Below are 16604 nucleotides of genomic sequence, written 5' to 3'. Positions count from 1 at the left end.
TGGAAATAGGGACGTGCTGGTAACATCCCTGTTTGCATAGCAAGGATTATTTCCCAACAACCTCCAGTATGATGTGATAGCTCTATTGTGTCCTGTATATGCATTATACATTTACTTGTCAATAATCTGTCCTGTCTTCAAGTTTGTTCTTTGAATTAATCATAGAATTATAGAATAGTAGGGTTGGAAGGGGCCTACAAGGCCATCGAGTCCAACCCCCTGCTCAATGCAAGGAGCCAAGTCAGAGCATCCCCGACAGATGGCTGTCCAGCTCCAGCCACATCTTGAATGCCTCCAGTGTGGGAGAGCCCACCGCCTCCCTAGGTCATTGGTTCCATTGTCGTATTGCTCTAACAGTCAGGACGTTTTTCCTGATGTTCAGCCGGAATCTGGCTTCCTGTCACTTGAGCCCATGATTCCGTGTCCTGCGCTCTGGGATGATGGAGAAGAGATCCTGGCCTTCCTCTCTGCGACAACCTTCCAAGGACTTGAAGAGCGCTATCCTATCTCCCCTCAGTCTTCTCTTCTCAAGGCTAAGCATGCCCAGTTCCTTCAGTCTCTCTTCATAGGGCTTTGTTTCCAGTATCATAAAGATATAGTAGAACAGCCTTCTCCAGCTTGGTGCCCTCCAGATGTGTTGGACTGCTTCCTGGGGATGATGGGGCTTCCAGTCCAACAGAACTGGAGGGCACCAGGCTGGGGAAAGCTATACTAGAAAAGTAAGTGCCCTACAATGTATCATAAAAGGTTCAAGAGAAAGAAGGGGGTGGGGAGCGCCCCTCACCAGCTTGTGATATGTATGTTTGTATGGGCGCATGTGTTTTCATTTCTATACCACCCAATAGCTGAAGCTCTCTGGGTGGTTCACAAAGGCTGCACATGGCTGTACACGGTGCTGTAGGAAGCAGCCTTGTACCAACTCAGGCCATCACTCTGTCTAGCTCACTTCTTCCGCATCCCTCAGCGTGTGCATACGATTCGTGCGCAGTGAGGTGAAGGGACAACAGTAAGGATTTTGATCCCATGGAAAACAGAACCTTTCCTCTGTGTAATCAATGCTCTGATACGTTTTAGGACTGGTAATACCCTTTTGTGTGACACCTTTTCACCCTAAGAGGAGTTGCAATTTTCAGGGGGTGGAGTGAATTGGCTTATCCAGCTTGAAGGGCCAAGGGGGTTGGGGCCCTGAAGGAGGCGTGATCATGGTGCTGCCAGGTCTTTTTTCTTCCGTGTTATTTTCTCTGGCTGCCATTCCCCCCACTCCAGAATGCCCCTGGCCCTCTGCTGAATGATGCTAACATGATGGAAATAATTGAAAGCCCCCCCTCCCAAATGGGGTGGCAAGTTGAGGGGAGGGGCATTTTTGACCCATCTCTAGTATCTTCTGATCACATTACAGCCAGGCCATGTTACGGACAAGAAAAAAGACACAATAAATTTAGAGAGTATGAACCACACAGAATCCCAACGCCATGTGGAGTTTGGTGCCTTCATTACACGTGCTAGAGAAGGTGAAAGACCCCCCATTCCCAGCCCCCTGTTCATTCTAGCTGACACCGTCCATGGCCCCTTGACGCAGCATGACTCACCAAGCTCGAAAATGTTTCCCCTCCTCCTCTGTATTTGTGTCTCTTCATGTGTTTGCAGCATCCTCTCCCTCTGCCCCTCCTGTTTGGGAAGAAATCGTGGCAGGCAGAGTGATGCTTACATTGCTTTAATTTCCCAAGGGGCATCTCCCTGTGTGACACAGTGCCAGCAGGGGACCTGGTGCACCTCATGCTATTTTATTCCATACAATGGGCTGTGATGTGTCAAAACGCGGCAGGCAAGCCAGCCAGCGGACGTCATCAGCCTGATCTCAATGAACGCAGCTTGCAGGGCTCTGCAGAAGCTAATAATATCAGGTACAGATCAGCCTTGCATGCCAGGCAGGTGTCGCCTCTCCCCTGAGATCTCAGGCGGAGCTGGATCTAGAGCACATGTCTATCTTGGATTTGCAGCTTTATTAACTGCAGCGAGTGAGTTATGATGACAGGAACGTAGCTCTGGCTTAGATTTCCAGCTTTTGATTACACGAAAGAAAGAATCTTCCTCTCTGTTACTGTTCCCTTGGTATCATTCTCATTGCCCCAATAAAACATTCAAGCCATATCTATATTATTGACAGAGCAAATGATAATAATTTATTGATTGAGATTTATGGCTCACCTTCTCCTGGCCTTCATAGTAGCAGGCTATGCTATTTCTCTACACACTTCTTCTTACAACGGTGCTGTGCGATAGGTTGAGAGCCAGTGTGGTGTAGTGGCTAGTTTCTTGGTTGTGGGCTAGGAAGACCCAGGTTCAAATCCTTCCTGAACCGTGAAGTACACTGGGCAACCTTGGGCCAAGTGCCATATCTTGTGCTAACCTAATTCTCAGAGTTATGTGGATGAATGGGATAAACCATGAATTTTGCTTTCCCCGTTCCTGCTAGGAGGGATGTGGGGAGCACCATTACACCCAGACCCACATAGGGTGGGGCACACAAGTATCAGTGTGTGGATGCATGCAACATTCTCTTCCTGTCCAGCACGGAGAAGAGCTTGTGGAGCTGCTGAAATCTGGCTCTTGCTCTCACTAGCTTCTGTCAGTGGGAGATGCTTGTTTTCCCACCTATGTGGTCCATTGGGAAAATTCACACTTCATGCTGGGACAATGCCAGTCAATAAGAAAGGCAGTCTGGTCACAACAGGCAGGTCTGTGTGGTGGGAAGCAAGTCCCAGAGCTGGGATTCCTCAGGCCTGTCCCTCAGGGTTATGGGACCCAGGGACACCTTGGAGTTTGGGGATTTGGGAACTGGGTGGGGCCTGCAACTCCAGGAGTTGTGGGCTGCAGGAAGCCCAGTGGGCTGCCCTTTATCCTTCTGAGTGGCTGTGAGCTCACCAGGTGCTTCTGAGAGCTCCAACTGAATTGGGGGTGTGTGGCCTGAGTACTCCCAGCAGCTGAGTGGGCGGGAAGCTTCAGTCTGTTTCCCGCCTCCCAGCAGAGCAGAGCAGAGCAGAGCAAGCTGCTCCAGCTGGTCCAGGGACTACAGAAGCAGGCAAGCTCCCAGAGAGTGAGCGACCAGGGGGAGCAAACAGGAGTTGGCCAGGGGAGTTCGGCAGGGGAGGTCAAGGGGGAGGCCCCTAACATTTTTTATTTTTTAACTAACTTTTTATTATTATTATTTGTCTTGTAACACACACTTCCACACCAGTGGGACTCTGCTTTTAACCTCTACTGAGTAGAGGAGCAGGCACAGGCTAGTCTAGAACAATCACAAAGCTAGATACAAAAAGGGAAAAGAGGCTATGGAAGGACAGGACTCTCCAGTGGTGGTGACCTGCAAGGTGTGTGCCATGTTTGTTTTCTTGCCTGAGAACAGCATGGCCTACACCTGCAACAAGTGCAAGTTGATCACGCTGCTGGAAGAAAAAGTAAGAGGACTGGAGTGGCGACTGTCGACCCTCTGGGGAATAAGATATCAGAGAATATCAGAGAATTTCGCAACGAATCTCGGGGAGGCCGAATGGTGGTTCGGCGGCAGCGGCTGCGGCGGCCGGTCTTCCAACTGGCTGCCGCCACCGCCATTTCCAGTAAAAAAAAAAAAGTGATAGGCTACGTAAACATTTACGTAGCCTATCATGGCTAGATTTTAAAAAAATACTGTGATAGGCTATGTAAATGTTTACGTAGCCTATCACGGCTGAGTAAAAAACAAACAAACCGCGCGTACGCAAATGGCGGCGCCCATGGGCGCTGCCATTTGCTTTCCTTATTTTGGCACATGTAGTCTACGTAAAAATTTACGTAGACTACGGCAAAAATAAGGGGAACGCAAATAGCGTAGACGCTACGTTCCCCTTATTTTCGCCGTAGTCTACGTAAATGTTTACGTAGACTAGACGTGCCAAAATAAGGAACGTAAATGGCGGCGCCCATGGGCGCCGCCATTTGCTTACATACAGTTGTTGCTTTTTTTTTTACTCAGCCGTGATAGGCTACATAAACATTTACGTAGCCTATCATGGCTGATGGCAGGGATGGAAACGGCGGCGGCTACAGCCGCCACCATTTCCGTACCCGGCAAGCCAGGATTCGCGGCGGGCAGAATTTCTGCCGGGCAGAATTTCGGGGGGGAGGGATGGGGCCCCTCCCCCCCGGCCAGAACTTCGGGGGGAAGGGATGGGGCGCCTCCCCCCCACCGCGAATCAAATTTCGGGCAAGGTAAGTGACTTTCGTACATCCCTAAGTCAAAAAGGCTTTCTTCAGCTACTTGCATAGTAAAAGGCAGAGGAAAGAAATGGTGGTTCGGCTATTAAATAAGGATGGCAAAACGATAACAGATGACAAAGAAAAGGCAGAGGTGCTCAATACCTACTTTGGCTCAGTCTTCTCCCAAAAGAGGGTCTATGACCCCCCGGCAAAGGCCAAGTACAGGCTGAAGGGCCAGGATTGTAGCTTGAGATTGATAGGCATATGGTCAAGGAACACCTCATTACTTTGAATGCGTTCAAATGTCCAGGGCCAGATGAACTGCATCCTAGAGTAATAAAGGAACTGGCAGAAGAACTCTCAGAACCGCTGTCTATTCTCTTTGAGCAATCATGGAGGACGGGGGAAGTGCCAGATGACTGGAGGAGGGCTAATGTGGTCCCTATCTTCAAAAAGGGTAAAAAGGAGGAACCTGGGAACTACAGACCAGTCAGCCTGACATCAATCCCAGGGAAAATTCTGGAGCAGATGATAAAGCAATCCATCTGTTAGCACCTTGAAAACAATGCAGTGATTACTCGAAGCCAACATGGATTTGTCAAAAACAAGTCCTGCCAGACGAATCTGATCTCATTTTTTGATCAAGTCACCTCCTTTGTGGACCATGGGAATGCTGTAGACATCATATACCTTGACTTCAGCAAAGCTTTCGACAAAGTGCCCCATGATAACCTGATGAGCAAACTAGCTCAAAGTGGGCTAGATGAAACAATGAGGGGTAACAAGTGGGGTACCGCAGGGTGCTCTTCAACATTTTTATGAATGACTTGGAGGAGGAGGTGCAGGGAATGTTGATCAAATTTGCAGATGACACAAAATTGGGCGGGATAGCTAATGCTTTGGAAGACAGAAACAAAATTCAAAGTGATCTTGATAGACTAGAGCGCTGGGCAGAAAACAACAGAATGACATTTAATAGGGATAAATGTAGGGATGTACGAAAGGGACTTACCTTGTCCCACAGCTTTTTTCGCGGTGGGGGGGAGGCGCTTCGCGTCTCCCCCCGAAGTTCATGCGAGGGGGGGGTGTTCCCACCTCGCCCGGCCGAAATTCAGGCCGGGGAGAAGTGCCCCGTCTCCCCGGCCGCGAACTTCAAAAGAAAAGTAAAAAAAGCGCCCTGTGATAGGCTACGTAACGATTTACGTAGCCTATCACGGCTAGATCTGCAAAGTCAGCCGTGATAGGCTATGTTAATCGTCACGTAGCCTATCATGGGTGACTTTGAAAAAAAAAAAAAAGCACGTACGCAAATGGCGGCCCCCATAGGGAGCCGCCATTCGCATTCCTTATTTGGTCCCTGTAGTCTGCGTAAAGATTTACGTAGACTACGGCGAAAATAAGGGCAACGCAAATGTAATGCCTGTAATGTCCATCTGATCTATTCTCATTGCAAAGGGAAAATAAAAACAAACAGATTCTGAATGAAACAAATGAATAATGGATTAATATGTGACAGTCAAGAATCATTTGTTACTCTAGCATTCATTTGTTTACTAGTAACAAATGAAACAAACGAGCCCCATTTTTTCCAATTCCTAATGCTTTATGATACAAATCCACACCCTAGCGAAGGCAGACTGTGTAAAATCCACTCCGTCTGTGTTTCGTGGATTATCAGGCACCTTTTTTTCTGTCATCCGCTCACAGACAGATGTGAAGTATTTTTTTTCGTCATGTGGAAAAATACGCAAATAATCACATAAGAAGTTGCATAACAATTTACATAATTCACCTTGGTTAGGGGTGGCGCTGGTGCCCAATTCCATCTGGGAATCCAGCAGACCCCCCCCTGCTGCCTGCACCCCCAAGCCCCGCTCACTGAGCCCCTGCCCCTGCTCACCCCTGTCCGCTCTTGGTGAGCGGCCCACACTCACCCCAACAGCCTAGTCGAGCTCCGTGTTCACCATTTTTTGTAAAATAAAATGGTGATCGCAAAAATGTGCATATTTGCATGCGTGTGGAAATGCTCAGTTTTCTGAATGCACATATTTGTGTATGTGAAATTTTGTGGAAATGCTCATTTTCGCGCATATACAAATATGCAAATTTTTACAATTGCCATTTTTTTAAAAAAAAATGGTGACTGCAGAGCTTGACAAGGCCACTGGGGTGAGTGCAGCAGGCTGCTCACCAAGCATGGGAGGGGCTCAAGCATGGTCCAGGGACCAGCAAGCGGGGGCAGGGGCTGGGCAGGCATCCGGAGAACCTGGATGGGAGTGGGTGCACACATCCCTAACCATTAAACTTCTCTTCAGCAGAAATGTGCATATTTTCCTACAAATAAATCTGCATAAAATATGGGAAAGCAAAAAAAAATAAAAATCCGGAAGTCCATGGGCTCCACACAGCCTGAGGGGGTTGCTCTGCAGCAGATTCCTCAGGTTGGAGTCTTAGAAATCTGAGCTCACTTCTGTCTGTCTTGAATTTCTCCTTCATCTCTATTCTAGTGTTTGTTGTTCTAGTTAATCACCCTGTATTACACCCTGTAGTTTGTGCCCAGAAACAGAAACTCTGTTTCTGGACACAATTCAAATTGCTGGTTATGACCTATACAGCCCTATATGGCTTGGGACCAGGATAGCTGAAGGACCACCTCCTCCCAAATGAGCCTGCCCAAGTTTTAAGATCTGGGGGGGGGGAGGTTCTTCTCTCGATCCTGCCACAATGCAAGGCACGGGGAATGGCCTTCTCGGTGGCCGCTCCCAAACTGTGGAACTCTCTGCCGAGGGAGGCAGGCTTGGCCCCTCTCTGTTGTATGATTGCTTTAAGTTTTTATTTTAAATTTTGGGTTTTATTACTGTCAGCTACCTTGAGTGCCATTTCCTTAGTAGGAAGGTTGGTTATGCATCCATCCATCCATCCATCCATCCATCCATGCAAGGAACCTAATGTTTAATTTCCATACCAAACTGTACATGTTTAAAATTACCGCTAGTAGTCACAGTAGCCCATCTACATTTGGAAGAGGCATCCAGAATTCCAGGCATGATTCACCTTTAGCCTCTCATTTTGAAGAAGTTGTCCAGTAACCAACCCACTATCTGGGGAAGTACAACCCTCCCAGTTCCTGGTATGTCTGTTTGTGTGCAGAGGAAGGGCTACCTCCTTTGACAGGCTGGATCTGTTGTTCATGCATTTTAATGCCTCATTACACTTTAATGCAAGGTAGCAGCTTGATTGCCAAGTTCGGAGAGCCAGGTCACTTAAGGCAATGATGCAGGGCCAGACAAACTGGACAGGCATCTGGAGACTTGGGTCACTCCAGGCCAAGGTGAAATTCACCCTTGCTGCAGCAGAACTGAACTGAACTGAAACACCCGGGCTGAGCTGAAATGTCCCTCTACCATTTTGCTGCCCCAACATAGTGGTGGAATGGGAGGAAATTTGGATTTATATTTTTGTGGCAGGGAGGTGAGTACAAGGGGGAGGCTAGAGCTAGAAGAAGAGCTCTTTCCAGCTGCTGCCAGTGAATGGCCAGAATTTATTTATTTATTTCATTTCTATACTGCCCCATGGCCGAAGCTCTCTAGACAGTTCCCAAAAAATAAAACCTCAAGGTACAGCGTAAAACAATATAAAATATAAAAGCTTAAAACTACAATATAAAAGTGCAACCAGGGTAAAATCTAGCAGCAATGCAGAGATTTAAAATACAGATCTAAAAGAGCAGAGTTAAAAGAATCCCCTCCCGCTCTTGAATCCTTTGGGAAGGATGCTGTGTTGTGTCATTCCCAGATCGATCCTGTGAGGGAAATTGGTTGCCCATCTCCCCCGACCCCATGCAAATCCCGTGGAAGTGATGCTACATTATCATCTAGTGTTGCTCCCAGGAGCACTTATGCCCCTAATTTAAAGGCACATGATATATTTGATTTATATATATATATATATATATATATATATATATATATATACACACACACACACACACACACACACACATATATACACACACACACACACACAGAGAGAGAGAAGAATGTGAAGTAAAGTGAGGTTAAACGTGCCTGGGGTTAAAAGTGGACCCTGACTCATGAGTCTGAACAGCTGGAAATCAGCCACTTTTGACTCTATGAATTGTTATTCTTTGTAACAGGTTTCTATTCCTCCCACAACTAGGGATGTATGGATTGTGTAAAATCTGTTCTGTCTGTTTTGTGGATTGTCAGGTGCCTTTCGTTCCTCATCTGCCCATCAATGGAATTGGGTTTTATTTTAGTTTCTGAATTTGTACAAATTCACAAGTGCAAAAATGCGCAAATTCCCACAAAATGCACAGTTTCCCAGAAATGCACATTTTCATGCTTTAGCCTATGGGGGAAATGTGGATTTTTGTGTTTTTTTTATTTTGCATATTTTTTACAACAAAATTCGGGAAAGTTAGAAAATCGGTCCGCAAGTCCATGGAATCTGCCTGGCAAGGGAAGAGCCAGTCCGCTGTGGAATCTGTGGGTCAGATTCATGAAAATCTGAACTCATTTGATTCTGTTCTGGATTTCTCCAACATCCCTACCCGCAACCAATTTATGACCCAGACTTGAATGTGGGACAGGGGAAAGGGTACAGATGCAGTTAAGCCATTTCCCCTGCACATATGTATTCTTTCCACCCTTTTAATGTTTGTGATTTAAGCTGGTTTGCCCAGTGTTGTGTGGTTAATGCATTTTGCAGGGGTACATCTCAAAATGGTATAATGGGTGCTAGAAAAGAAACACACTAACCATCTAATTTGCATATTGTTCTCCCCCCCACCCCTTGGCTGTCTTTCAGGAAGCAAACTGCTGATTTTGGTGCTTTGCTTGAACTTCCCATCAGAAGTGTATTCTTGCCCTGGGGCTTGCGTATGTTACAGCGAACCCAAGATTACCATCAGCTGCCAACAGCAAGGACTTGGAGCCATCCCCACTGAGATCCCAGTACAGACTCAGCGCATCTTCCTGCACAGCAACAAGATAACCCTGATCACGTCCACCAGCTTCACTTCCTGCCGCAACATGTCCATCCTGTGGATACATTCCAACAACATCAGCCTCATTGAACCTGGGGCATTCTATGGGCTCGACAAGCTGGAGGAGCTGGACCTCAGTGACAACATGAACCTGAGGTCCATCAACCCTTCCACCTTCCAAAGCCTTGTCCACCTTCACACCTTGCACCTCGATCGTTGTGGGCTCCTGGAGCTCTCCACAGGGCTTTTTCGGGGGCTTTTCTCTTTGCAGTATCTCTATCTGCAGGATAACAACCTGCAGAACCTCCTGGATGACACCTTCTTGGATCTTGCTAACCTCACCTATCTGTTTTTGCATGGTAACAAAATAAAGAGTTTGTCAGAAAATGTATTTCGGGGGTTGATTAACCTGGATAGGCTTCTCTTGCATCAGAACAGGGTTAGTGTGGTCCACCGCAGGGCTTTCCATGACCTTGGGAAAGTGATGACCTTGTATCTTTTTAATAATAACCTGACGGTGCTCTCAGGAGAGACTATGGCTCCCTTGGTATCCCTCCAGTATCTTCGTTTGAATGGCAACCAGTGGGTGTGCGACTGCCAAGCCCGGTCACTCTGGGATTGGTTTAAACAGTTTAAAGGATCTTCCTCTGAGCTGGAGTGCCAGTTACCTGATCACCTGGCAGGCAGGGACCTCAAACGGCTTCAGAGCACTGACCTGGAAGGATGTGTCGACTCGTTCAACCAGATAAGAACAAGCGTGTTTAGCACTAAGACCAGATCTGGCAAATTGCCGACGGCTGAACCACCCCTCAATCCCCATGACAGCTCCCGGAAATGTTGCCAGCCAGAAATGGATAAATCTTTTATTTATGAAGCCAAAGCCAAGGTGGTCCCATCATCACACAGCAGCCGGGCCTCCCCAAACAATCCACTCAAGGATAAAGAGAACATGGCCAAAACCAAGTACCAAGTTGAGACGGACTCTTCCAAAAATGGCAGCAACAAGCAGATCAATGACTCCCCATTCGGGACTTTCCCCAGTGTGGTGGACCCTCCACTGACCAATCTGAAACCTGAGTTCTTAGGCCCAGTTGAGCCCTCCACAGTCCCAACCAAAAAGAGGCAGGGATGTTCTAGAAAGAACAAGTCCAGGTCCCAATGTCGCGTTGCCCAACCAACACAAAGCTGTACATCACAGCTAATCCCAAGTCTATTGATCTCTCCCTTGGTGTGGAGTCTATTTTGGTTCTGTTAAAAACAAGTATTTTCCTTGAGGAGTGATACTTTAATCCCAGACTTTTGCTTAAAAAAATAAAATAAGTTAAAAAAAATAAAGCCACCTCCACGAAACGTTGCAAATGAGAAGAAATGTAAGCTATGCCCAGAGAAAACTTTGTTACACTAAACATTAACTGGATGCCTTTATAAAACAGAACACAAACAAACAAAAAGCTGTACATAATTTATTTGTTCCTTCTGAAATCTATGTGTTCGATTTTTTTTGGTCCTTGGAACTGCACTTCCCCAAAAGAGCAAATGGTTAGAAAAGAAAAGAAAAAGATTCACCTATGAAAAATTAAACAAAATAGAAAAATAAAAGGTGCAAAATACACCTTTAATTTTTTTAAAGCATTACTTGTAATTTGAAAGCATTCTTGAATGATGTTGTAAGTTTCCCCATCTGCAGAGGTGATGCATTGATGCGGTTTTGACTCCCACGTTTCTCAATCTTGAGGTTTAACCATCTTTTGTTTCCATTCTGCCATGTTTACGGAGGGGGCATTTGTTAAAGAATGCTTCCTTTTCATTCACTCAAGACTGCAGTATATATATAAATATATATATAGACAGAGATATGCATTTTATTTTACTTGTGTACCAGTACAACAAAAGAAAGATACAAAATAAAGATTTCTTTTTTTTTCCCCTTATGGTGTCATCGTCACCTACACACACACAAACAGTCAGATACACGTCACATCTAAATCAATCCTGGGATTTTGTCATTCTCTTTTAGCTCTTGCTGTGACCACCTGAGGTGCATTGTCGGATGGATGGAAGGTAATGAATAAGCCATGCAGTAGGCCGTTATGCAGTCCCTAATTGGCATCCGCAAAAGGTTCCCTCGCATGAAACCCGCTGCACTAATGGTACGGCTTCCCATTCTTGCTGTCCTGATGTCTCTCCTAGGACCATGCATATTTCAGGTTACCCAGAATAGTGAAGGAATATTCAAGCCAGGCCTTAAAGCCAAGTGCTTCGAAGATGTCAACCAGGAAAGCAAATCATCCTGAACACTCACAATAGTCATGGGGGAGAGAGGGAAGGATGAGAGGGTTCACACACAAACCTAACTGAATTTTTGCAAGTGTCAGTTTCTGGAATGTCGGTTTCAGCACGATATCTGCATGCTTGATGAGGGGAAGAGCTAAGCACATTGTAGAAAAAAACAATGGAAGTGTTTCTTTGCCAAATTTCTGAATGCAACAACACCCCCTTCCTTTTATGCACTGTTTTGTTTTGTTTTAAGTGGGGATTCCATCACTGGGAAATCCAGTTCTTTTTTGGCTCGATGGAGTTCTGCGGCATGTACAACTCAATTTCCATCTGCAAGCTGTTCCCCAAACTCTTGAGAACTTTTTTGCACATTTTTTGGGGGGGGGGAGTTTTGCAATTTGTGCAAATTACGATCACATTTGTGTAATTTGCATAAACATGCCCGTGTTTATGCAAATTGCTCTGAAGTTTGTGCAAATTGCAGAACCTTTCCCCCCAAATGCACAAACATGCCAGAAAATCTGTGAACTGCCCAACTTGCTGTAGATTGAGTTGGGTGCCACAATAGGAACCAAAACGAAGTCTGGGGGGTCTAAGCTAGGAAAACTAATCGAACTCCACCCCCCAGATGGATTTGTCAGACATTCCTATTTTTAAGGTTCCAGAGAAGTAGACGTTCCTCAAACTACTGGCTCAAGCTGTACCATCCCAACCCTACAGAAAGCACAAGCATCTCACGGTTTGTCTCAAAAGATGTTGAGTCTTTGTGAACATTCCAGTGAAACACTAGCAAAGGCTCAAGCTTGTTGTGGGATTCTGATGCAAAGACTCACAAAATGTGTGTGTGTATGGGTGGAGGGTGTTCCATATCCTCTCTTTCTCTCTGCCTAGGGATATTGGAGGGATCTGCAATAGATTCAAATGCATTCAGATTTCTATCCATCTGACCTGTGGATTCTGCAATGGACCAGCTTTAGCCAACTGTTTTTTCATGGGGGGGGGGGTGTTGCACTATTTTCCATTAGTGCACATGCACATTAGCCCAAGTGCAAATTAGCACAAGTACAATGAAATTCTGTTTTTTTTTTTAAATTCCGTGAACGAGCGTATTATGGAATGAAAGGCACCTGACAATCCACTAAACACAGATGGAATGGATTTAACAACATCCATAAATCCCTCCCTGCGCCCAAGGGCCCAGAAACCTCTACAAGGGATTTCTGCCCCTGCATAGGGAGGCAGCGTGGAGGTGGCATTCTCCAGGCCCTGGTAGCACCTTTTTCCTGCTGGACAATCCCAGAATCCCCACTGGGAAACTGCGTCATTTCAGCTGGGGAGCTGGAGGCCCTCTGAGAGTCAGTTTCCCACTGGGATCTGGGGACTAGCCTAGGGATGCTGGAGAAATTCGAGACCGATTAAAATGAGCTCAGATTTCTAAGAATCCGACCTGAGGAATCTGCTGCGGAGTGCCCCCCTCAGGACGTGCGGAGTCCCTGGACTTTCGGATGATTTTTTACTTCCCCAAAATTTACGCATATAAATCCGTAGAAAAATGTGTAAGTTTCTGCTGAGGAAACGTTGAATGGAATGGGGGACAATACACTAAATGTTATGTACTGAGGTAAATTATGTGAATACTTAAGTAAATACCTATGTAAATATTTCCGTAAATATTTCCGTAATTTTCCGCATGACGGAAAAAAAAATTCGCATCTCTCTGTGGCCAGATCGGAACGAAAGGCATCTGACAATCCATGGAACACAGACGGAGTGGATTTTATACGGTCCATACATCCCTAGACTGGCCTCCCCAGGAGGCAAAGATGCATCCCAGGAGCTGGAGGATGCTTTCTGCTTTGATTGCCTTCTTTCCAGGTCCCAAGATGTGTTCCTGGGTCTTGGGGCAGGAGAAGGCGCCAGTAGAGTTGGCTTGCAGGAGCAATGCAACCAGAGCCCCAATTCCTTGCTCTCAGTAGGGCTGGGATTCTCTCATTCCTGCTCATGATCATGTGCAATTCATGAATTGGATGTTGCTTTTGCAAGCCCCTCTACCTGAACACTTGTGACACCCTGATGCCTGATTTTTTTCCTGTCCAAGTTCCCTAAGGCTCCCTGACACAAATCAGCTGAAGCTTGCATGGAGTCCCTTTTTAATATTTTTGGCAAGCCCCTCCTCATCCCATGGCACTGTAGTTCAAGCTGGGACCAGGCTGGTGCTGTGACCAGTCACATTGGCCAGGGCAGCCTTCTCCAACTTGGATTGGACCACAACTCCCAGCATTCCTGTCCAGCATGGCTCTAGCTTGATTTGGTCTTCCCTTGAACTTGGTCCAGTTAGCTCAGGGATTGCACAACTCTCCTCCTTCCCAAGGCTTGGAAAATTGTTCCAACTATTGTCTGTGGAGTAGCTCAGAATGGCACCAACTGTGCCCTGGCACCTGAACAACCAGTCTTTGGGGGCTTTTGCACACTTCCTGCTAGTGTCCAACACTTGGGGGAAAAGACAAGTGAAATGTTGAGGGTGAAATGGACTAGAAGGGTCCCTCATCTGATTCAGGAGGGCTTACCTCTTCCACTAGAACCAATGGTTAGAACTTATGAGAAAGCAGATTTTGGCTAAATGTTAGGAGAAATGTCCTAATCGCCTGGACTGTTAGGCAATGGAACAGAGTGCCTCAGCAGGTGATAGGGTCTCCTTCGCTGGAGGTATTTAAGCAGAAGCTGGACACCCACCTAACAGGGATGCGAAGCTGCTTCCTGGTATACAGAGAGAGACTGAACTGAGCAGGGGGTTGGACTAGCTGACCTCCCAGATCCCTTCCAAATCTACAATTCTATGATTCTATGATTCTCAATTGGAAGAGTTTTTCAAATGTGTGTTGTTGTTTTTTTAATTTTGCTTGGGCTTCAGGATTCATCCAAATCCAATGCACATCTCTACTGAGTAGCATCTAAATCACAATACAGGGCCTGAAGGGTTTAATGAGCCTCACTATGGAGCTGCCTTGTTGGACAGGGTTTTTGTAAGAAGAATCTCTTACAAAAGAAGACGACTTTCTGATAAATGCTGCACAGGAACACCAGCTCGGTGAAGAGCAATTCATGAGCCAACACATCCTTCGAACACCAACTTCTCTGTTAGGAATTAAGGCTGGGAGCAGTTAACGAACAAGCTTCATTCGGTTCAGAAGTTGCTGAATCGTCAATTTTGACACTGATTCAGCAAACCTGTGGTATGCCTGGAAAGCTGTTTAAGAAAAAAACCTGTTTTTCTACACAAGAGGCAGAATGAGGTAGGAGTGTGGCAATAAAGTCTCAAAGTGGCAGATTGGACTGAACCATTGTAGACTGGCACAGTCTAAACAAAAGGCCTCTCCCAAGGTAGAAAACTAGAAGAGCCGGGAGAGACATGGGCTGTTCTCCCTGCAATGCAGGCTTTCTACTTGCAGGGACTTGGCTTTTGTTTTTAATGTGCAGGGTCATTCAGAAATGGCAATCCCATCTGCAGTCTGAAGTAGAGTAGTACAGCCCACTTCGACCATCTCAATGTTCTGCTACTGGCTTGTGTGGATCCAGCCTACAGCTGTACTGTGTCGAGTGACTGTCTCTCAGTGGTAGATTGCCTGTTTTGCACACAGAAGGTCCCAGGTTCAATCCCCAATAGGGATGGGTCATGATCATCACCAGACCCCCTCCAGCCACTTGGCCCTGCTTGCCTGCTCATCTGCCGAGTTGCCATCCCACGCAAAATGGTGGCCTGGCCTTTTCCATAGAGGCTGATTTTGCATAAACGGTACCCATAAAGAGGCCGATTTATGCAATATTACAGTTGTAAATGGTCTAGATAGACCATTTACGTCTGCAATGTTGTGGAAATGGGCCTCTTTACAGCCGCCATTTATGCAAAATCATCTGTTACTGAAGCAGCCAAGCTGCCATTTTGCGCAGAATGGTGGTTCGGTGGAGCAGTGGGGTCTGCCATGCTTGCCCAACTCAGCATGTGCCAAGTTATGCAAGTGCGGTGGTCCTAGGGATGTACGAAAGTCACTTACCTTTCCGTGGATTCTGTTCATGGTGGGGGGGGGAGGCATTCCGTCCCTCCCCCTGGAATCCTCGACGGGGGGGAGGCAATCTGGTCCTCCCCCCCAGAATCCTCGACAGCCAGCTGTGCTCCACAGCGGCTCTGCGGAGCAGCCGGCCAGGCCCAGGCCAGGGCTGTCTGCAGCTGGATTTCCGGCTGCGGAGGGCTCCGGGTAAAAAAAAACAAAAAACTGCGTACGCAAATGGTGGTGGCTATGGCCGCCGCCATTTGCGTTCCTTATTTTTCACTGTCTTAGTCTACGTAAATATTTACGTAGACTAAGACAGCGAAAAATAAGGAACGTAAATGGCGGCGGCCGTAGCCACCGCCATTTGTGTATGCTGTTGTGTTTTTTTTTTAACTGGGATGTGATAGGCTACATAAGTCTTTATGTAGCCTATCACATCTCTGTAAAAAAAAAAAAAACAACCCCAGGCAACCAGACTGCAGATGGCGGTGGCGGCAGCCGGTCGGAAGACCAGCCGCCGCAGCTGCCACAGCCTCCACAGCCACCGCCGCCGAAGGTGCCGCCGGAGCTGCCGCCACCCGGAACATCCGCCCCAGTCCACGAGCTCCAGTCTGGGTAGGACAAGGAAAGAATCCAGCCTGAAACCTTGGGGAACTACTTTCAGTCAGTGTCAATAATACTGGACTAGATGGAACAATGATCTGACTCAGTCTAAGGCAGATTTCTATGTTCCGATATGTGCCGGCCGCTGCTTCTATGGAACAACAAGGGCAAGGCAACGTTCCCTGAACTGCTGTGGTGGTGCTAAGTCCAGTTCTCCTCCTACAGCCTGAGCAAATGTTTTGAAGGATAGCAGAAGCGCTGCAGGGGAGGGGAAAGGGAGCCTTGCTGAAGGGGAAACAGTTTGCTCCTTGGAAAGTGGGGAGGGGGCTCAAGTGTTAGAGAAAGGGTTTAATTCATTACATAGTCAAACGGTTTTAAAAGTGAGGGAATATGCTAGAAATATTGGGGCTTTGTTTGGGGGGAGGGAGTAG

General features: G+C 46.8%; 1 protein-coding gene across 1 annotated transcript in view; it reads left to right on the top strand.

The window, feature by feature from the left end:
- RTN4R (reticulon 4 receptor) overlaps window positions 1–11165 on the top strand; it is a 171175-nt gene extending 160010 nt beyond the window's left edge. Inside the window, exon 2 of the mRNA XM_084820486.1 lies at window positions 9067–11165. Coding sequence (XP_084676612.1) covers window positions 9067–10499 — 1433 coding nt within the window. The 3' untranslated portion in view covers window positions 10500–11165. The remainder of the gene's footprint in view (window positions 1–9066) is intronic.
- The last annotated feature ends 5439 nt before the right edge of the window (window positions 11166–16604 follow it).

Source organism: Heloderma suspectum, chromosome 13 (assembly GCF_057233095.1).
Source record: "Heloderma suspectum isolate Gila_16-S chromosome 13, 16-S_ref, whole genome shotgun sequence".
Taxonomy (NCBI): Eukaryota; Metazoa; Chordata; class Lepidosauria; order Squamata; family Helodermatidae; genus Heloderma; species Heloderma suspectum.
The sequence above is the reverse complement of the archived record's forward strand: the minus strand, read 5'-3'. Positions and strand labels throughout refer to the sequence as shown.